The sequence below is a fragment of the Alexandromys fortis genome, unplaced genomic scaffold (assembly GCF_014885135.2).
Source record: "Alexandromys fortis isolate MF-2015 unplaced genomic scaffold, M_Fortis_MF-2015_v1.1 scaffold_10, whole genome shotgun sequence".
NCBI classification, from domain to species: Eukaryota; Metazoa; Chordata; class Mammalia; order Rodentia; family Cricetidae; genus Alexandromys; species Alexandromys fortis.
In genome coordinates, this window is record NW_026067895.1 from 9,788,537 (window position 1) to 9,812,100 (window position 23,564).

General features: G+C 35.2%; 1 protein-coding gene across 3 annotated transcripts in view; it reads right to left on the reverse strand.

The window, feature by feature from the left end:
- Positions 1-23,564, reverse strand: part of LOC126511972 (COBW domain-containing protein 1) — a 45,383-nt gene that overhangs the window by 4,230 nt on the left and 17,589 nt on the right. For all 3 annotated transcript variants that reach the window (XM_050159511.1, XM_050159505.1, XM_050159515.1), the window contains exons 7-11: positions 20,028-20,074; positions 18,236-18,322; positions 15,619-15,663; positions 9,505-9,561; positions 6,186-6,234 (exon numbers count right to left, since the gene is read on the reverse strand). In XM_050159511.1, coding sequence (XP_050015468.1) covers positions 6,186-6,234; positions 9,505-9,561; positions 15,619-15,663; positions 18,236-18,322; positions 20,028-20,074 — 285 coding nt within the window. The remainder of the gene's footprint in view (positions 1-6,185; positions 6,235-9,504; positions 9,562-15,618; positions 15,664-18,235; positions 18,323-20,027; positions 20,075-23,564) is intronic.

Consider the following 23,564-nt stretch of genomic DNA (forward strand, 5'->3'; position numbering starts at 1 on the left):
CTGTTTCAAGTTTAGCATGCTAGGGCTTCAGGTGTGCCATCAGCGTGCCCACCAGCTTCAGAATTGTTTTTTATGCAAACTTAGAGACTAGCTACAAGCATTAAAGATCAGTGCAGGACAATCAATATGCTAACACTTAATCCTCTGATATTGTCAATATGCAAACAGAATGCTTTCTTACGCAAATATCAGAAGTAAAGTCAATTTAAGAAAGCATGTTGGACTTTAAAATGTAAGGCATTTAAAGCACTTCCCTTTATCTGTGGGACATGCAATAGAGCATTTGTATGAAACTACAGGTAATACTGAGACACAGCTAATGCCTTTTCAGTTTAACTAAGTGCTTACATGCTGTGTTAGAACTTCCAGGTTTAAATCCAAATGTAAAATTAGCACAAGTTTCTTTTTCTTCCTCCACAATGTCACAGATAGTAAATTCATTCTGAGCAGATATCTTACCAATCTCAATATATGATTTCCCTCCTTTCTTAGTAAATCACCTTTTCACAGAAAGGAAGCACTCTACAGCTTCTCTTTGACACACTGTATTGTCAACATTATTAGTCTTGGCTTTGGGATGTGATTCCGTAACACAAGGGTCACATGAACATAAGCATTATGATATTGCTACAGTCGATCTGGCAACAGAGGTGCCAACTCAGTGAGTGATGGGCAGGTACTGAATTCAGCGTGGATCCAGCAGACAATGGGATGATTCACACAACAATCAGGACACAGCAGGATGGTGAGATGATTCATAATGCTACTCAGAATAGCATGCAGTTTTGCACTGGTGAGTTATTTATTTATGGGATTTTTCCAATTAATATTTTGGACTGCAGTTGATTACACAGATTGGAAACCATAGATTGTGAGGGCTCTACCTGCATTTTGTTACAATAATTAAACCAAAAGCTAGAAATTACTTCAGTGCTCATCAACAAGTAAGTTTTTTTTTTTTTTTAAGTGATATGTACGTACAATGTATTATTATTTGGTCTCAGGAAGGAAGGAAATCCTGCCATATAGTAAAATGCGAATAAACTTGGAGGATGCTATGCTAGACGAAATGAGCCAGTAATAGAACAAATATTGACACTCACATTAAGTGCTTAAAATAGTTAAAACTTACAGAAATCAGAAAATAAAATGGCAGCTACTTGGGGCTGTGAGGGCAGCACTGAGAAGCTGCTGTCCAGTGAGTCCATTTGAGTCCCACAAGACACAAAGCTCTGTGTACAACACACACACTACAAACACTGCACACCTAGAATTTCTTTACAAGACAGACATCAACTTAAGGAGTTTTTGTTGTTGTTTTTTTTCCACAATACAAAGGACTTATTTTAAGATCTTAGTAAACATATCTTACTTTAAAATTATTTGTTTTTTTTGTTCAAAGTAATATTATGAATTTAAATTAAATGCTGATTTTTTTCTTCATTAAATAGATCACTCACTTTAAGTGTCTAAAGTCTTATATCTAGCTAAATTGTAAAAGATTCCCAAATGAAACACATGTCAAATTCAAAAGAAAATAATTTGTCTTCAAAAACGTATATAAGTGTATTTCATTCAAGTTGAATAACAGCTTTTATTACTGAGAATGTCTCAACACAGAACTCAGTACACTTTCTGCTTTATTGTCAGCTTAAAGTCTTGTATAATCAGCATCTTTTTTCTTTTGCAAGTTAGTGATAAGACTTTGTTCAGTTATTTGTTGTTTTCTGAGACGGTCTCAAGTACCCCAGGCTGGTTTTGAACTGTTGATACTTCTGCATCTACCTCCTCAGAACTGGGAATACAGGTAACACAACACCTTGCTATTACCTACTTATTTTAAAAGGGTATAATTTACTCCAGCAATAGGCACAAATGAGTCTTGAAATTAAGACAATACCTAATAGGGTTCAAGGTGGATGCCTCTACTTTGGAACTGTGGCTTTTCATACTAGTTAAAGTCTTCTCATATAAGGAAAACTCAAAAATGATGAAAGCTATAAATTGTAGTAAAAATTCAAAATTGCCTCTATAAATAAAACTAGCCATAAGCTGTCACTTGGGCGTTCTCATTTATATTCCCATACCAGCTCACCTTTTTAGGATTAAACAAGGAATAATGCAAAATAAAAAAGGTGAATTACAGTAAATACTTCTCAGGAATAAAACTTCAATAACTCATAGCATATCCTAGGTATTACCACCCTCAGACTAGATTTTGAAATTTATTTCTGCTTTGAATCTAAAACTGTCTCTTCTCATGACTAGTAACACAAAAGCAGAAAAATGAGGCAATAATTCAGGACAACTAAAGCCTAATAAAGAAATCCTCTAAAATAAAATTAACAGTAACTCTGGTTTGTTGACTTGGCTTATTTTCCCAGTTAACTCACTAGATTATCAGTTTTATAGCCTATGTAAATAACTTTTACACGATTTCTTTATCTGGAAAACCAAGCTCAGCAATGCAGTCAAATACCTCTGTCTCCAACGCTCCAGCCCTTTACTGTTCTTTGCCTCTGTGGTATTTTCTGCCTCCAAGTGCCCAGCAGAGCACGATCCCAAAGGCAAGTCCTGCTTCTCTAGCACATTAGTGCGAGCCTTCTTTGCCTGAGAACAAACTTCCAGTTCCAGTCATCTAAAAAGATTTCTGCACTAAAAGCCTGCTTCTCTGGGACTATGTTCTCACTTTCAAACAGTGAAACTGTTGGCTTTCCCCTTCCACTGTATCTACTAAAGCAAACAATCAGTCAACAAAACCCTAACTAGTTCAAAATTCTCTTTAGTATTCAAGTCAAAATGGCAAGTGTCCATTCTCTGTATGTCCAGAAGGTGCATACAGAACTTCCATACATTTTTAGATACACTTATTATATTGACCTGAGTAGATTTGTACACATGGACGAATATGTGTGTGTGTACACAAATAATGCTGAATTACACACTAAAACCTGAATCGTTTACTTTATATGAAAAAAACATCTTTCCTAAAGCTTTTGATAAGGTTAAGGTTAGATGTAACAGTTAACCTTCATTGTCATTTGACTAGATTTAGAAACACTATGGAGGGGCTGGAGAGTTGGATCTGTGCTTAAGAATATTGGTTGTTGTTCCAAAAGACCTGGGTTCAATTCCTAGCACTGATGTGGCAGCTCAATACTTTCTGTGGCTCTAGTACCAGGGATCTGACACCCTCACACAGATAAACATACAGACAAAACACCAATGCACATAAAATAAAATTAAATTTAAAAAAATTAAGGAAATAATTAAGCATGTTTCCAGAAAGGTTTAAGTGGTGAAAGATCCACCCTGAATATGCCAGTACTTCTCCACAGGCTAGGGTCTTAAACGGAAGGAAAAGGATAGAACAAACTGAGCACCAGCATCCATCTCTCTGCCTTTCCTGACTGCAGATGCAATGTGACCAGTTAGTGCAGGCGCCTGCTGCCAAGACTTCCACACCTCAAACTGTAAGCCAAACCAATCCTTCCTTCTTTAAGTTGCTCAGGTCAGGTGTTTTGTTAAAGCAACAAGAAAAGTAACCAGTAGAATATTCTAGATCAAAATGTAGCACTTTGGCATTTGAAAAACAAAAGCAGGAAAACCAGCTCACCCACTCTACCCACCCCACCTTTCCCCCTTTTCTCTGAAACAGGCCATAAACATAGGACTGCTTTTCTGTGCTTTCCCTGTAACAGATCTTAAGATACTCATGTGAGAAGTACCAAGAAAAGAGCAACCTTATTTGTAGGGAAAGGAGGAAGTCTTGAGTGAATATGTGTTGTTGAAATACATACAGCCATGTCAAGGTACAGCCTCAGGTTCAGATGAATGACAAAGCCTTCTTTGGGGGACCAAATGCAGGTGTTGACAGTATATGCAGAGAATATATACCACTAACCAGATATTTATGGTCTCAAGTCTGCTTCCCTACAGAGATCATGCCTACCAAAATTAGCTAAACATGTCTCCTTGGTCATGCTATATACCATAAATTCTGCTCAACTCTATAAAATAAACCCTGTGCTTCTCACCTGCTGAAGTTTTTTCAGTCAAGAGCCCAGACCACCCAATCTCAGCTTTTCTGTGTGTGTGTGTGTTTTTTTTTTTTTTTTCCCCTAGCGGTGTCTGTCTTTTCTTCATTCCCTCATACCCCAGTAAGGTCCAAATCCCTGGAGCAATGAATGGACACTATAGCTTATGTCTGAAGATAAAGTCACAAAGAAGATTCTAAACAAATAAACTTTTGCTAAATCTTCCAATTTAGTATTTTTAGGCCATATTCTTTCCCTGTCTTAGTTCTCTACAACTCTTTGTTTTTAATCAAACCTAGCACAGAAACATGCAGGTTTAACCGATTCTTAATGATTTCATTATGAAGGCTTCCATATCATAAAAACTAACAAGTTAAAAACCGTATGCTTTCTTCTTGCTAATCTGTCTTGTGATGAAGTCTTCAGCCCTGAACTTGCCAATGAGTGAAGAAGAAATGCAGTTCCTTCTCTATAACTTTGATCCATTAAACCAACAAAAAGGTTCATGCTTGAATCCTAGATCCCTTTCTCTGGAATATTCTTTTGCTCTATATTTATGCATTTAAAGCAGGGCAGTATATCAGAAACTCACGTTGAGTTTTAACAAAAACAGACATGCCCTATTTACTGGAGAAATGACGTAACGTCTGGGATTTGCTTTAACATGCTGTAGCAGGAGTCGTAAGTCTGTACAGGTTCTTTATGCCATTCTACTTTTATATATGTCTGAAATTTACTATTTAAAAACATACATTTCAAACTTCAGCAAAGAAATATTGGGAAGATGGATGAATTAAAATTGGCAAAACGTTGATAACTTTTAAACTGATGTATAAAGAGACCCATTTTAGTCTCTTTCCTTTTGCATAGCACTGAAAATATTCATAATAAAAAGTTAAGCTATGACTAACATTCCTATTTCTAAGCTTCACTTCTGGAGGAATTATGGAGTATCTAAATTCGGACAGCAAGAAGGGCAGAAAGGTAGGAAGGCAGGATGCTCCGTAGGTGGTTCTTAATCACACCACTGTTGGAGCATCTCAGCTTTTCATTCCTTTGACAAATATTCACTGAGATGCTATTACATATCAAATCCTATGCTATGCAATGTACAATTATTTTCAATGAGGAAGTGTTTCAAATCACATTGCATGATGTTACAAATACCATCATGGGGTGCATTCAAGGCACCATGACTATAGATACTGGCCATCATAAAGGTTCTTGTGAGGACTCCATTTTCTTCATCTTTAAATCCCAGATTCCTAATGTAATATCTTGAACCCAGAAGTTCAGTAATATGGGCTTAAACTTCATCCTAGGACTGCTACTAAATGCCATCTACACTGAATTTCCCCTAAAATTCCACTGCCAAGGACTTACTATTTCTCTCACTCATTTTAGAGGTAATGAGCCATATTCTCTGAGAAATATACCATGCACATGGTGGTACAGCCCCCTAGGAACATGAGCTAAATGAAGACAAATGTACAAGTAACTGTTGCTATCCTGGCCCCATTACAAGTGATAAAGACCTGAGAAGTCAGTCACAGCTTCCAGACAGAGGAGCCAGGCACACGGTTCAGCACAAGTCCTCTCACTGCTTTAAATGAAATCACGGAGTTACTCTAAAGTTCCGCCCTCCAGGACTTACTTAGGAGAAACATGGTTTAAAGAAAACATACTTACTTTGTCCCTAGCATCTTAAATATCACCCTCAGGAATCACAAAAAAAAAAAAAAAAAAAAAAACTAGAGTTCAAATTTACAGTGCTACTGAAAGTAAAATTCAAGGTGAGTTTTTATTTAAATAGGCCATCCTTTACTGTCCCCTAATCAATTAGTTAAATACAGTTTAAGCAGAAAGCAAAAATAATCTCCATGTTTCATTTAGGTAGAAATTCTCCTCAAAATAAGTTTGAATACAGAATTTTATAAAATATCAGGAAACATGAGGATTAGAATGTTTCCTAACACAGAACAAATTCTCATGCTAAACTAGATTACATACCCCTAAAGACGTGTAAAACTATCAACACTGCCAACCTAAGCTATAAATAGTATTTTAGAAAGAGATCTAACAAGAAGTATCCTAAGTAGAACTGAAATTGAAAGAAACACTTTAAATTTTACAAAATTTTAATTTTACCTGATCAAGGTGGGGTGCTGTTGGCACATGCTGAAGTTTTTTCTGTAAACTAAGAACAACCAATTACAGATTCAAAGATCAGCATATTTCCGATTTAATATTATCCATTATTCAGAGACACAAGGCCAATTAAGGAACATTTCATAATCAAATCTATCACAAAGTTCCAATTTACCCACTCTTCGTATAGTCTAAATTTATACATATATACAATATTTGTATAGAACAACTGAGAGATCTAAGATATATGTAGAGAAAAGCTGACAGATCTAAGATATAAAAAAATCTTTTGAATGCACATCTAATCACATCATAAGTATGATTCAATGAAGGGAAAAACTAATATTTTAGCAATATTCTGTTGCTAAATATGGCAGTAGATTTCTTTATAATTCTAGTAGGTTAATACAATAATTTCAACAGGCTTAGGAACACAGGCATGGCCATCCTATAGTGCTCCAAGTTTCCTTGATATGAAAATATGTTGGTAGCTTTAAAAAGTTAGAAATGTAAACTTTCCTTTGTTAAGGGTTTCCATTGGATATACATATATATTATTAAAAGACAAAAAGAATCCAAGTACAAATTTCCTATATAATCAGTTACCAGTTAAGAAAAAAATGAAGCCAGGCATAGTGATGCACCCATTAATCTAGCACTCAGGAGCCAGAGTTGGAAGTCAGCCAGGACTACATAGTGAGTTTCAGGACAGTCAGAGTTACATAGTGAGACCCTGACTTTAAAAAAAAAAAAAAAAAAAAAAAAAAAAGCCAGTCAGAATCTTAAGAATGCACTGTTCTGTTATGAGAAGAACCATAAGATTGCAGAACAAATTACCACCATAACAACTGGAGCACACATTTAGACGGTGATGGTGACAGGGCAGAGGGAGGGGAGGGACTTAAAGTCTTGCAGATGTTCTGTCTTGAAGCACAGTGAGGGGTGAATTAGTAACAGCAAGTCTAGGCTGTAGGAACCACTGTGGAAGGAATGACTCACACTGGGGGGTGGGGAGGCTAGTAGGGAAAGTGTCAAATTAAATCCTTCCCAGCTGGTTGCCCAGGGCTGGATTCTCCTATTGAAACAGCTAAGCAAAAAGAAGCCAGGCAAAGGTCTCATCTACAACTGGAGGACAACATCACATATACACTCCTTTTGGTATTACTAAAATATTATAACTGCTCTTAATCAAAAGTCGAATAAGATCAGAAAATTGTAGGAAAATCATGTTTCAGTGTTGCCAGACAGTAAGTACATACAACGTCACATCCAAGTAAAAGTCAAAAAGATTAACAAGGAACCTTTAGGGTTAGTTCCTAGTAAGTCCCAGAATTGTCTGTTTTAATAAAAAGAAAAGAAACTGTACTCTAGTATAGCAGACAAGCATATTCTACTAAAACCTGAAATTCATTATCAGAATTTTTTGTGTGAAAAATAATCAATGCAATTCCTAATGATTTTCATATTCCATATGCATTCATCATTAAGTATAAAAACTCTTGAGTACTCAAAATGTACAGCAGGAAAATGGGCCAGGAAAACTTTACCCTGGGGAAAGCAGCAATCAGGTGCTCTGATCATACCACCTCCATAGGAATGTATTTAAATGAACACATACTCATAAGTGATTCACATGCACCAGACACTCCTATCTTCCTACAGACTAGACCAAGAAAAGTGAACACAGATTTATTCACAGCAGCAGTATTTTCATTTGTCACTGAGTTACTCTAAAAGTCCAACACAGAGGCAGTGAGTGAAAGCAGCTCTTTATTAATGACTTAACTTCTAGAATGGCTAGTTCTAGCCCTTGACTTAGGAGATGAAAAATCCACCTCTCTGGATTTTAATTTAAAACATGAGGAAACAGTTGTCTTGCATATTCCACACTTCTAGGCACTAAAGTAGTTCCACTTTTAAAAATCACAGTAAATGGGAATTAAAATTCTCTATAAGATAAAGAGGTCCATTAAAACACCATGTCATATACTCATGGGTTACTTCAGAAGCTGTTTCAAAGAGTGCACAATAGTAAAAATGTGGAGGACCGGATGCCTACTTGAAGCTCACAAGTACCGAGCCACTCATTATGCCTACTCATAAGAATAACAGCCTTACTAATTAAAAATACTCAGAGAAGAATCTATTTTCATGATATTGAGTAGACACAAAAAGATACTATAAGCGTTGTTTCCAAGAGCTAAAACGTGGAAACAACTTAAATGTTTATTTTTAGATGAACAAAGAAATGTGTGCTCTTTGTGTACATGCATGTCTGTGTATATGTAAGTGCACTTTAGAGTCCATGCAGGCCTCTGCCTTTGGGTCTCTCTAATGAGCTCTGATTTCATTTTTTGTCTTGAATCATCAAGGGGAATTTTATACTTTTGTTTTAACCTTCCAATGGTGAAACTGAACCCACACAAAAGGAGGGGAGTCCTGTCCTGTCCTGTCACTGAAGGACAAAATAGCACAGCCCACAGATGCAGGCACTTGAAGAGATTGGTTTCCAGGAAGGAAAGATAAGGACATGCCATTCAACAAGTTTTACAAGTCTGTGTTATATATCATCATGCCTAAAATTAATAATCCTGTATTATAATTTAAAAAAATCTGTTATGAAAGATCTTACATTATATATTCTTAGTACAATTAGAAAAGTAAATAAAGAATTGAGTTGAATGCATTGGCACATGCCTCCAATTCCAGTACACCAGAGGCAGAGGCAGGCAGATCTACGCAAGTTCAGGCCCATTGGTCTGGTCTACACAGCAAGTTCCAAGCCAGCCAAAGCTATATGTAGCAAAATCCTGTCTCAAAACAAAGCAAAATAAAATAAGAATAGCAAAACACTGATGTCTAAGAATAAACTTTTTCCATCTTTTATCATAAAAATCCCTCCAAAAGGAGACAGAAAATTGATCTATTACCAAAGGGAAAGAAGTAGTCTATGAGAGCACTCAGTTAGATTTTTCTCTGTATTTTACAATTTTTTTAGAGTATTATAATGGCCAGCACAGAAATACTGGTGATTTCCAGGATACATTACCATTTACATTATAATTATGTAGAGCCAGCTTCCATGGTCATAATTAGAAATGGTCTTTTGAGCCAAGAGTGTTGGTGCACGCCTGTATCTTAGAAGTTGGGAGGCTGAGGCAGAGGATCACAAGGCTAAAGACCAACTTAAGCTACAAAGTAAGACTTTCTTTTTATTCAGAAAGTAAAGAGCAAACTTGTATGTCTAAGAAATGGCATCTAAATAATGGGAAACAATAAAAAAGTTTACATAAAAATAACCAAAATATTGAAAACATACCTTATTCCAGAGAGACTATCATAGGCATGTAGATCTAATATATTTGAGAGATGAACTCTAAAAGGAAGAAAATGCATTTAAATAGTTGAAAATTTTATAAAATACATGCAATTCATCAAGAATAGAATTTCAAATTGGGCAACAGTATTTAGGAGTTAGATAAAGGGATTAGAAGCTCAAGGACATCCTTGGCTACAATAGTGAGTTCAAGGCCTGGGCTATGTGAGTCCCTGTCTCAAAAAGTAAAATCTCTAAGGACTTTTAATCAAAATATGTAAGCATAGAAACCAATCAGCCTTGGGGGTTAGAGAGAGCTAAATGTTTAAAAGCATTTGCTGCTCTTACAGAGGGCCTAGGTTTGCATCTCAGCACCTTCTTGGTGGCTTAGAACTGCCTGGAACTCCAGTATCAGGAGTTCTAAAGCCCTCTTCAGACCTCCATGGGTATTAGGCACAAACATGGTACACATATATACACACAGGCAAAACAATCAAACACACAAAATAAAAATAAACAAATCTTTTTAAAAACTACATATTATACTTAGGGAGAAACATTAAATGACAGGAAAGAAAAAAAAGAGAGATGGTAAAAGAAGTCTACCTAAAATTTCTAAAAGTAGCTGAATAGTAAAGATCAGGCAAAAAACAAAACAAACAAACAAAAACCTGTTACTGCTCCAAAAAAAGTTTCCTTTCCACTTCTGATTGTCCTTCAGTTATAACTCTATATGCTTTAAAATACTTTCAGAGTTAAAAATTATCTAAATAACCTTTTCTAAGCGAAATAAAAGAAGTAACAAAGGGATAATAGTATGCACACATTCCAAAAGCCTTTGGGATTTTCCTAGTTCTTTTACAACTTCTCTATGTTAATTATGTAATAGAAAAATACTAGGGCTGGTGATTTAATATAAAAATATGAGGCTCAGCAGTTAAAGGCACTGGCTGCTCTTCTAGAGGACATAGGTTCAATTCCCAGCACCCACATGGCAGATCACAACTATCCGTACCTCCTGTTCTAGAGCATCCAATACCCTTACACAAATACACATGCAGACGAAACATCAATGTACATAAAATACAAAGCAAAGAAAACCAGCCTACAGTCCACAAGCCCAGAGAACCTAGACAACAAAGAAGACCTAAGAGAGACATACATGGATCTAAAAGACAGGATCTCCTGAGTAAGTTAGGAGCATGGGGTAACAGGAGAGGTTAGAGAGGAGAGGAATGGAGAAAAAGGTATAGTTCCATAAAAATAATTTTAAAAAGAAACATCAATATATATAAAAAAATAAATTATAAAAAAATACTAGAACTCTAAAGCTGAGCATGGAGGTACACACCTTTAATCCCAGCATTTGGGAGGCAAAAGCAGGTATATCTCTGTGTCTTTGAGACCAGCCTGATCTACATAATGAGTTTCAGGACAGCTACATTGTGAGACTGTCTGGTGGGGGTTGGGGATGTTAGAACTCTGGGGCTCGAAGAACAGCACTTTGACAATGCATGTGTAAGGCTCTGGAATCAATCTTAAGTATCAACAGAATAAAAATATATAAATAAAACCAAAAGGAGTCAAACCACCAGAGTGTGAATTAATATTAGCTCCCTCTGGAACCACATGTTTGATTTCACTTGTTCAGAATGAGGGTTCAAATAAAGTGAAGCTTCTCAGTTCACAATGCTGTCAGAACAAACGCTTTCTCTGGAAAATTATTGATGACTGAACCTTATTATAAATGCAGTGATTCAAACCACTAAGAATCAACCCCAACCAGCACTTGGTTTGGTTTAAATACATAGAAGTAAATTTACAAAAATGGATGACTGATTTTCTGTTTTAACCTTAGTACACGGAAGAGCAGAGAACAGTGATTTTATAATTAAACTAAAATGAAGGGAATATTTAAAAGAACACAAAACTACAATCAAAAGTACAATTACATTTCAACACTAGACCCAAACAGCCTGTCAGACATTTCTACATGGAAAACAAAGTTCATCTGTCACATTCCAGATGTTTGATTAAGCATACAAATGTAAGATAAAACACTTCCTTTAGCTCAGAACTGGCCAGCTGTGCCTGGCCTTGTTCACTAGCAGCAAACAGCCGCACACTCAGGACAGTGCACGGCAAGGTTATGAAAGCTTATCTTGGCATAGACAAACAAAATTCCCATCTTATTAAACTACTCTATGTTAATATACTATATCAGTACTTCAAATATGGGACATGCTGGATTTCAGAGCCAGAAAAATGATCAGGCAAGGAAGCAAATATTCTGAGAATGAAGAAATTTTTGAGTATTAATTTACACCAAGGGATCAAAATCCTAGCATTAAACATACTTCCTTTTCCATTAACAGTTAAACAAATATTTATAAAGACAGGTTAAAACCACCCCAAGATTATCATCTCCACTGAAGCAAATAGTTTCAAGGAAAGTCTATATGTGCCAATTCTGTGAATATGCAGTTCTGTGTTTTAAAAAAACCTTCGAAATACACCACTGCCCCACTGCAACAGTGTCCTTAAAAACACTACCATTCAGAGAATTCTGCTTAACAGCAGATCCTTTAGTTACTTACTTCTATGAATGAAAGGACCAACAACAGAATAATAATAAAGTATCAGAGTCTCTCAGCAAATTCTTAATGGTCAGTATAAGGGGATAAGGCATAAGCTTCCACACTTAAGTTTTATGAACTTTTCCCCAAACTAGCACTGCTTTGGAGAAGAAAGCCTATTCTCATTTAAAACATATCTAGAAAAATTTTCATGGTGTTAAAGGTGTTCATTTAATTTCTTCCTTCAGAAATAAAAGCATCAGATATTTTCCCAGACATTCAAACAGTAATATCAAAAGACCATCATCATTTTAAATTAAATAGGAAAATAAATCAAAGGGGAAAATCTTCAAAAGTTCATTCTTCTATTGTCTTACACAGCCTGAAGCTGTGGGAGAACTTTAGGGACACTGCCTAAAGGCCACCTTTCCAAATTCAGTGAGTTCAGCTTATTTCCAAAAGCTTGGAGCTAAACTCTAGCACTTATTCCAAGTGTTCTCATTAACTTTTCTAAGCCCACACCCATCCCACTCCACCCCAGTTTTTCTAATCTTCCTGTATGCCCTAAACTTCAGAGACCAGACCATAGAGAGTCCACCCCTCAAGTGTCTCTTAGTTTTAAATCTTTCAGGGCCTCTTTCTTGCCACCAGGAGAAAAATCCTATGTATCATGGCATTCATGGTCTTTGTGGGAGACTCACATACCTTTCCTCTTAGCTACATGCAGCCATGTGTCCTAGTCATTATAAAATATCATCCCTGAAATATTAAGGCTTCTGTACCCCTGGGGGGGAAAAATCACCTGTATTCCAGGCGTTCTGAAAAAAAAAAAATCCATTCACTGTTTAAGACTCTAATCAAATCATTTTCCTAAACAAGTTTTCCTGACTCTTCATCAAGAAAATCTGGTCATTTCTCTGCCTTCTTATTCTTACAGAACTCTGTGCAGTCAATATTTCTATTGTGACATAGTAAAAAGATACCTAAGATGTTGTTTTTTTGCTTGTTCACTTCTCAGTTTTTCCCAAATGACTGATCCACCCAGTGTCTTAAAAGTACTTTTGTCTTCTCTGTGGCTTAGTTCTTGAATCCACCCTAATGTGCCTGGAATCAATGGAAAGCTGAAATGCTTCACTTGTTACTGACCAGCTGCATTTTGATGCTCCTCTGTTCAATTCACTTGAATCTCTAAAATTTTAAAAAGTACAGAAAAGATAAGAATGCGTGCCTTCTATCTATCTGCTCCTACTTCGGAAGTCTACGCAGTCATTAGAACTTGTATTTGCTGGCCAATCTGCTTAAACACTAATAAGAAAGCACCACACATGATTTTTACTTCCATTTCACAAAGTCAAGGTGAGCTTTTGCTTACAGCACTTTCACTTTTGCCTGCTTTTGTCATCCTCAAAATACTAATGGGATTAAAATGCTTAAAAAGAACAACAACAAAAAAACAAAACAAAAAAAACTCCAATTATTTTGTAAGAACTAACTCTCTAGCTTCTAAATTGGGAAGCCCAAGTTGTTGTCTGTCTCAAGAAATTTGGGGAAATACTTAATGTAAGATTCATGACCCAATAATAAGACTCCTATTTATAGCTGATCTTCATGAAAAAGGTCTCTAACTTAACTCCAGTGTTCCCAGCAAGGACAGAGTCTCAGATCCACTGCCAATAAACAGATCGTGAAGAATGAGAAGATAAAGATTTTCTTCACTTGCACCCTCATCCTTAAGTAATAAACACTGCATGATTAATATTCTTATAAGGGAGCAAATTCTAAAACTATATGATGAATGAAACCATTACATAATAAGCTAATCCAGAATGAACTTTATTTAGAACATGTATCATCTCGAAGTGGAAATAGAGAAAATACGAACTGAATACATGCTGTCACAACAGAAACACGGTTACTGATATGATTCTTAAAGCTAATTTAAGGGTTATGAAAATGTCTGTCATTTATAAAGGAAAGCAAATCGGGGAGAAAACAAATACAGGCTATGATAGGAAGAAGACATATGAGGAATGGCTCTGAGTTTGTGTTAGATTATCATGTTTAGGTAGTAGAGTTGAAAAATCTGGGAGCCCATTTGCTTGCACAGTGCCTGTAGAGGGATCACACCAAAGGCATTTGTGGCTCCTGCAGATGCATACCAAATTAAATCTCCAGCTGCACACATGCTCAGAGCAGCTGCTGCGATTACTGCCTCACACTTTTGTCAGTCTGTCAGCACCTCTAATCTGTGCTATTGCAGCAAGCCACTCAGCTAAGGCTTCTTCTGAATTAGACAATAGAAGACTCTCAGCTACAGGCTGGGTGGCACTAGGCTGCCAGCTGTGAGTCTCAGAGGGGTCTACTGTCTACTAAGCCATTCTTGTCCCCAATATTAGCGTAACAAAATACCCTTACACTGAAGTTTTCTGAAATCATGACAGCAGTCAATGGAAAACAGTTCAATCTACAAAAGTATAGTTCACAGAGGGTTTTTTTTTTAAAAGAGTACAACTATTTCAGAAGATTATGCACATATTTATGAACAGAACTACAAGAAGAAGCTATAGAAGATGTAAATAAAGGAATGCATTAAGAAATTAAACATTACAAAAATCCATGTATTCTGATGGAGGAGTTACTTTCATTGGTTAATAAAGAAACTGCCTTGGCCCATTTAATAGGCCAGCCCTTTGGTGGGTGGAGTAGACAAAACAGAATGCTGGGAAGAAGGGAAGTGAGGTCAGATGCCATGGAGCCAGACACAATGAAGCTCCGGCCCAAGATGGATGTAGATTAGAATCCTTCCAGGTAAGCTACTGCCTCATGGTACTACACACATTATGAGAAATGGGTTAGTCGAGATGTGAGAGTTAGCCAAGAAGAGGCTAGATATAATGGGCCAGGCAGTGTTTAAATGAATACAATTTGTGTGTTGTTATTTTGGGGCATAAGCTAGCCAGGCAGCCAGGAGCTGGGTGGGATGAAAAGCAGGCCCGTTGCTCCTACTACAGTATTCTTATTGCAGTTTTTTGCAACACTAAGATTTTAAAGTATTAAAAACCTATTTAAAGGCCTTAAGTTAAAATTCCTGAATATGTTTTTCCAGATTTATTTATCATAGCTCTGTAGTTCTTAGCAAAAGTACTAACTAAATACGGCAAACTAATTTGTAAAGAGCATCCAGACAACTTTTAGGTCTTACTTTAATGCATCTATGTCTTTATTATATTATAATCAAGTTACTTATCAATTTTTAACAACCAAAGGCTGTTATTTGTTGTTGATATTAGTAATAGATTTTTTTTTCCTTTTCTTCCTCCCTCCTCAGGTAGCCCAGCCTATCCTTGAACTTCCTACACAGTCAAGGATGACCTTGAACTTCTAGTCTCCTGCCTATACATCCAAAGTACTGAGTGTATAGGCATGTGCACTATGCAAGGTTAATGCAGTGATACAGTCAACTCCAGGGTCTTATGCATGTTAGGTAACAACCTTACAACTGATATATACCTCCAGTCCTAGTAATAACTTTAAAAAGTACCTTGATCTTTGAGTTTCTAAAACTTTTCCCAGTCCATTTATTGATCTGAAATAAAAAGCAAAAGGAAAGGGTTTAAAAAGTAAATGGTAACTTTAAAAAAAAAAAAAAGCATACAAAATCAATTATTCCTAAAACAAAAAAGAAAACAGATACAGGTGTAACCAGAATTAGTAAAACTAAAAATGGAAAAAAAATTTGTATTTTTTAATGGCTTAGATTCTTTCTCTTCAAACTACAAATCTAACACAATCTAGTTGCACATTTAAGAAAACTTGTTACTCAAAGCCTACCACACAACTGGAAGGCTAGTTATGACCGCGAGTTACAGAAGGTCCTTCACTTTAGGAAAAGGGTAAGGATGTGGCTCAGTGTACGGTCCTTACATAGCATGTAACTTGGCACAGTGCTTGCCTACATGCACACATAACTCCTGGGTGTGACCCCAGCACTGCCAAAATGAAAAGGAAGATGATTCATAAGTAGCAGAGATTCCTAATATTTTGTATACTCAAAACTTTTGCATGACAGCCAATTTTAACACATACGCACTGGAGAAACAGTAAACACAAAACACCAAAATAAAGAAAATGGTTTCCTTTGTATGTCACAAGATATTTTAATTCCCTTAAACACTATGAACACCTATGCATTTTTATTGCATTAATTCTCTTTTCTGTACAGACACATATCCAAAATATGCGCTGCTTGTTCAGTATGTTCTCATGGGTAAGCCTTCTGTGTACAGTGATTCTGACCTAAGTTTCACTTGTGGACTACTTAATGAGAGTCTCAATCTCCTCTTCAAAGAAGCAAATTTTCACTGTAATAGCAGCTCAGGAAGCACTTACTAAGTGTCAGGGATGGTTCATCTGCAGTTTCATAGGTCTCAGGTACTACTTAAAGCAAACTTGTAAGATAGGTTTTATTCAAGTTTTGAAGATGATGTTTAAGAAGCTTAAATAATCCCCATAAGAACAGTAATGGCAACCAAGGCAGACTTCAACTCCATATTCCTAAACACTATGCAATATTATCTGCTTTCTACAGAAAACATTACTTATTATAGTAAAACCTAAGAACATTATTATTATTAAAATAAGAGAAAAATAGAGGAAAAAAGTATAAATTTCTTTCTCTTGTAATCATAATCACTGCAAATGACCTCTCAATGAGTTATATATTTTTGATTCAGTTTTATAGCATATATTATATAAACCAGTGGTACTACAGTCAACATGTAAGGTCAACAGAGATTTTAAATATGGTAGTGCTAATTTATTATTAAAAAAAACTCCAGTCACTAAAAGTGAACATAAGGAAAGTTATTGAAATATATGACTGTATCTAATTTAGGTCTTACAAAATAATTCAAGATACAGTCCCTGGACTTTACTTCATTTGAAAAGTCCATCGTTGGTTTAAAAAAGAATGGGACTCTCCAAGATAGCCAGCAAAATGACTGTTAGATTATTTACTAATAACAGTATCATTTATAATATTGTATTTTGATTAGCCATACACATAGGCAATGTACACATAAAACAATCTGGAAGACAAAGCACAGTTGACAAATAAGGAAACCATTAAAATCAAGAAGGGTTCAAGCAGAAGTGAAAAATTTGACCAAGGAAGACTTTGTTAAGGAACAGGAGGAAAAGAGAAAATAGGCTCTACAGATGAAAATATATCGTATTATATATTATAAAGGAGGGGATGAACTCAGAAACTGGCAAGCAAGAAAACATTATGAGTAGGTGATACCTGGCAAGACATATACAAGAAAAAGTAAATTAACTGTCTTAGGAAGTTAAGGAGGCTTGACCTTAGGAAAGAGTCAAAGAACAGACAGGAAATGAAAACTTATAAAGGGAGTTGGTAGACCTAGAATATCAGCCTAGAAATTCCAAATTTTGCTTTGCAAGGCTGGTGCATTATTTCTTATATTCCTACTTATTTTTAACAGTGAATTAGTCAAGAACAATATATGTGATTCCTGAATAATCCTTGAATCTTATCTTATGCTCCTATAGAGCAATAATCAAGGTGAAAACACTTTACATATTAAAATTTAGATCTGAAGGAATTTAACATACTTATAATTTTCACTGTTCTTTAAAAATGAATTTATGTCTTTTTTTAATTTTATTTTATTGAGCTATACACTTTTCTCTGCTCTCCTCCCTGCCTTTCCTCTCCCCTTTAGCCCTCTCCCATGATCCCCATGTTCCCAATTTACTCAGGAAAGCTTGTCTTTTTCTACGCCCTATGTAGATTAGATCCATGTATGTTTCTCTTGGGGTTCTCATTGTTGTCTAGGTTCTCTGAGATTATGATTTGTAGGCTGGTTTTCTTTGCTTTATGTTTAAAGACCACTTATGAGTGAGTACATGTGATAATGTACTTTCTGAGTCTGGGTTACCTCACTCAATATGATGTTTTCTAGCTCCATTATTTAGGCCTATTTTTAATTGACATATAAAAACTGTCCATAAAGATGGGGTGCCATGTGACATCTCAGTACATGTACAGATTGTCACACTTAGGTAAACAAATCTATCTCCTCCATCATTCTTTCTTTGGCTTTTACAATACAATAGTCAAGTGCTGTCTACTGTACCTGATAGTTGTTCTTAATCTGTTTAGCTCCTCTTCTGAAACCAAGTCTGTTTTATTGATAAGAATCATGTCTGCCAAAGCAACTTGCCTAAAACATCAAAGAACAATTGTCAGAAGAAAAATGTTAAGAAATCACAAAAACATTTAGAAACAACATTTAAGTCAACATTTCAATTAAGAACTAGCTTGGCCTCAGTTTATTCCCAATCTACTCATTCTTACAGAATAATTTCATACATTACTATGTAAGCTCATCCAAAAATTATTTGTTACTGATTCTATAAAGATAAGCCTCCAGAGTTTTTAATAAAGAATAATTTTCAGTTTGTGGTGTGTGTATTAAAGAAAAGCAAAAAAATTCATATCTATCTATCTATTATGATGGGAATAAGGATAGCCTATTAGATAAAAATTATAAAATTTACCATAATCTTCAAAGAAAGAGAAAACGTTTACTTAACATTAAAAAGTTTGCTTTATAATACTATATATCAAAAATATATCAAGACCTTGTGTAAATATCTTCTTCATCCCATGAATATTATTGTTGTAAAATAGACAGAAAAAAAATCCCAGTTAAAGACTCCAACTGATAAAATGCTACATAACAGATTATTTTCCTCAATTCTTCTAGAAATTCTAATCACTGAATTACTAGTTTCTAAGTCTGTTATTAAGATACTAATCAAAGAACACAGCAAAATTGAAAATAAAAATAACTACAGACTGTATATCACAATCCTACTTCTATTTAAGTAATCTGATGTGACTAAAGACAGAATGTCCACATTTTCAAATACTAACAGTCACAGTCTTTAAATTGGAGACCTTCTATTTAATCTCTCATGGACTTCACAACTTTCTGATATTTCTATTTGGCTTATGTATATTTTCTACAATAACCATTTTGTAAGGAAAAAGTTAATTATATTAAAATTCATTTTAATTTAAATCATAATTACACAAAACCACAATATTTAGGAAGGGTTACCAAAGAATTCAATTATCAAATTCCAAGATAACAAGGAATCATTTGCTTAGTCTTTATTTCCTGTGCTGGGATCCCAGAAGGCCTCGCTCTTAAGCCCAGCAGCGTATTTGGTTTCAAAACCTTAGTGAAAATATGCTTGGGGTAGGAAAACTAATTTAAATACTTGTAAGTCTACAGACAAAACAATTAAGGACATAGAAATACTTAATTGTTTTAATGACCAAGTCAAAAGTATTTCAGTATTTGTTCCTCTGTATTAAGTACAGTGAGGAAGTAGGGAGTTTCTAAGGAAGCAACTTACTATCTTCAATTTCAAAGAACTGGCATGAGAATAAAATGCTTATAATAAGTGTTAAAAAAATCTTCTCAATTCAAGCTGGGCAGTGGTGGCACAGGCCTTTAATCCCAGCACTTGGGAGGCAGAGGAAGGCGGATCTCTGTGAGTTCGAGGCCAGCCTGGTCTACAAGAGCTAGTTCCAGGACAGGCTCCAAAGCTACAGAGAAACTCTGTCTTGAAAAACCAAAAAATAAGAAAATAAAAAAATCTTCTAAGTTCATCAAAATCAACTAAGTCCTGTGCCCACCATTCACTTCATCCCACAATGTAAACGGCTTAAACAACTTGCTGGTGTGAGTCCATGACTGCTGGACAGCAATGACGTGTGAGAGGAAGAGAATGTTTGCCTTAATTATCTTCATATTTTTACGTTCTTTTTGTCTGTTGTTTTGGTTTTGTTTTTATGTTACTGATCATCTTCCTTCTAGCTGGTTAGTAATCAATATAAGCTTTAAATATGAATACCTAGTAGCTTCATTGACAAGGCCATCAGGTTTTTCTTCAGCTAAATGCTGAACAAAACAAACAAAATTTTAAAACAATTACTATAATGCAATGCAGAAATCTAATGTCAACTCAAAAAAAAAAAAAGGATTTTACTTTAAAGCTATCTTTTTTGTCTTAATGAGACTTTAAGTTCCACTACTAAACATAAATGGAGAAAGACTTATCTAGTTAGTTACTGTAACGACTTAGAAGGCCAACATTCTTTTCACCTCCAGAAAGCAGCCCCTCTCTCAACACTATTTATATCCTGAAGTCATCTCTGCCATAAGGGTTCCCAGGGGTTGTCTTCTGAAAATTCATGTTTTCAACCTCATCACCTTACCTCTCAACAGAGACTCCCTATCATAACAAAAAGCTGGCTACTGTGGACTACAGACAACTAGATATTAACATTTTACATTCTAATCAAATTGTATAAAGTATTTAACTTTGGGCTGGAGAGATTATTTAGCCATTAAAGGCTAGGCTCACAACCAAAGCCAAATTATTTCATTTTAAAAACATTTTAACTCATTTAGGTATCATGACATGAGAAATAAATATTTTCATTTTACATATATAAGAACTTAAATCTAATGTCCTCATCATCACAGAATACTGTTTTTACATACCACCACCAGACTATTTTTTAATTAAAAGCATACTTGATAGAAGTAAACACAATTTAAAATCTTTTTTTAAAAGCTTTTATGCCATGTACAACCAGTCTCACGTAGAATGCTATTTAATATTTACATAATAGTATATAGAAAATTATGTACAAATTATATCACATTTTTGCCAGGCTAGTTTCACAATTCATGGGGAAGTCACTATTATAGCTTAGAACTTAAGACGCACTGATGATTATTTAATAGACTTTGTTAAGAGGCAATCTTTTTTTCTTCTAAAGATCATAACCAAAGTCATGACAGTGACATAGTCATTTCATTTTTTAATACACTTTTATAAATTCAATCACATATTCATTCCCCAGTTACAGAGTTTACAGAACCAAGTTTACTGTATCAATAATTACTCAATGCCAAAAGACCAATATTCATGTTTTCATAATTACCCATGGCTTTTTACTGTCAACAAACCTACTTAGCATTATATACTCTGCATCTAGAGAATAAAGCTATCATCAGGCCCTGAAACAGTCTACAAATTCATAGTTAACACTCCCATTTGTTGACATAGACACATAAATTCTGTTATTTGAAAAATGTTCCACAACATATAGCAACATATCTCTTTTCACTAAGCAGTCAAAAATCATACATTTTCATCTAGATGATCCTTTCCAATAAAAAGTTTTATAAAAGTAAAAAATAAATGCACCTATCTCCAAAGGATTCCTCATCTCTGCTAGGGACTGCAGCTTTTGTTTATATTTCAACGTTCTGTAAAACTGAAATACTTTTCAAGATGCTCTACTGAAAGCTTCATTTACATGATGCCAATAGATGTATCTGATTGTAACTTTGTAACATGTAAAAAAGATATTAAAATTAATGACTTTAAATTTTTCTTAAATGCAATAATAAAAAAAAACCTTGGCAGTTTCACAAAGCAACTTACAATGTTTCGAGTCATTTATCCAAGATAAAGTTTCACTCAGAGCTAAATGGGACAGATTAACATTTGCTTACCCCCCAAAAAAAAGCCTGCCAATATGTACAACTTGATTACAAGCACATGTGATAATAGAAAAAGGGATAAATGCCCTGTCTATGCACCTATGAAAGCTTTCTAAGCATAAAAAGGAGCAAATGTATACTGGCACTTTTTTCTGGGTATCAGCCGGATATTTCCCTTATGAAAGTCCTACTTCCCCAAGTTAAGCCTACAAAATACCAAAACCTTGTGTGTTATTCAAAAGATACTTGGTCATAATTCAGACTTCCATTTATAAAATAACAAAAACATAAATTTTGATGTTCTATTCTACCTATATAGGCATACAATGCAAAGTTTCATAAAAGTAAAAAATAAATGCACCTATCTCCAAAGGATTCCTCATCTCTGCTAGAGACTGCAGCTTTTGTTTATATTTCAAAAAAGGCAATAATAATTTTAGTACTAATGAACCCAACAAACCAAAATATTCAAAGAATAATCATTCAAACTCCCAATGTGGCCTACCACAACAAACAAAATAAGGAGGTAAGATGGTGGCCGATGTACACAAGCTCTAGTTTCTCAGAAGAAGTAAGGCTGGAAATTTATTCTGGAAAGCTAATTACAGCATGACAACTAGACTTTGGACTACAGGACGGAACAACAGCAATTTCCCACGTGATCCAACCCTATATGCTAGCAAAAACTGGCAACTAAGTGAGCTGATGTATAAGATTAGTATCTGACTGTTTCACAATGTTCTTAGAACACATACACAGACAGATTAGGGTAGCAAATTGCATACCTTAAATCTATACAATGTTTATTTGTGGGTTATGGCTCAATAAAGTTGGGGGACAAAAAAAAGCATTCAAATAAATTACTGCCATAGTCACAACTTGAGCTACAGAAGTTCTTTCCCGCAGAAATAAAAAAGCAGGAGCAAACAAAAAAAAATAAATCAAAATGGTCTAAAAATTCATTAACTAAGAAAGAACTGAGCTGACCACAGCGGAAACAAATCCAATGTCAAAGATGTTAGACATCAAACAAAGAAAAGGGAGAGAAATAACAGCACTTTTTTTCTTTTCTTTTCTTCTTTTTAACGAGGACTGGTTAGAGATCTAATGTGGTCTCAGCTTTGAAAAAATTATCACATAATGTCAGTCTATTTATTTTTCTGGACTTTTCCAAGCCAAAGTGATTTCTGACTGGATAGTTTCAATAGCCTGTGCAATACAACAGAAGACTCAGAAAGAAATCTCTTAGTTGACCTTTTCTATGTAAACTTCATTCATTGATTCTATTGCATTAAATGCTGTCACATCTGTAGAACTGAAAAGAACAATGTCAGTGCCTAGATGTCAAGCCTTGAAAACAGAGAGCTGTCATTTTAAGTTGTCCAATTCTTTGCCCATGATTAAAAAATGAATATTTCAGATCAATGGGTGACAATCCCATTAGAGTGATAGCCTATGATATCAATTACCACTTCAGTTTCAATTTGGCTGGCTGGCCACAGGGTACCATTTCTCAGCTGTACTTGTGATGGGCTGGCTCTGTGAAGCATGACACCCTTAAATTGCTGCCCATTATCCAACTGTCATTACTTGTACTGCCTCAGAATTCTCTGAATCACAAGCAGCTACTGAGGTCAAGCTTCGCAACCAGAGGAATTGGACAAGTTGGCAAATTCTTTATATAAAGGCAAAGTTATTTATCTGACATCTGACTTGGAAAATCTAAAGTTTCCATTATCTTGACAGTATGTCAGTTTTGTGTAGGTATATTGATTTAATAATTTAAGAGGTTTTATCAAGGTGGCAAGGGGTTAAACGTATACTGTGTTTGCATTATTCAGAACATTGCTTTGTTTAGGGGTCTTTATCATGC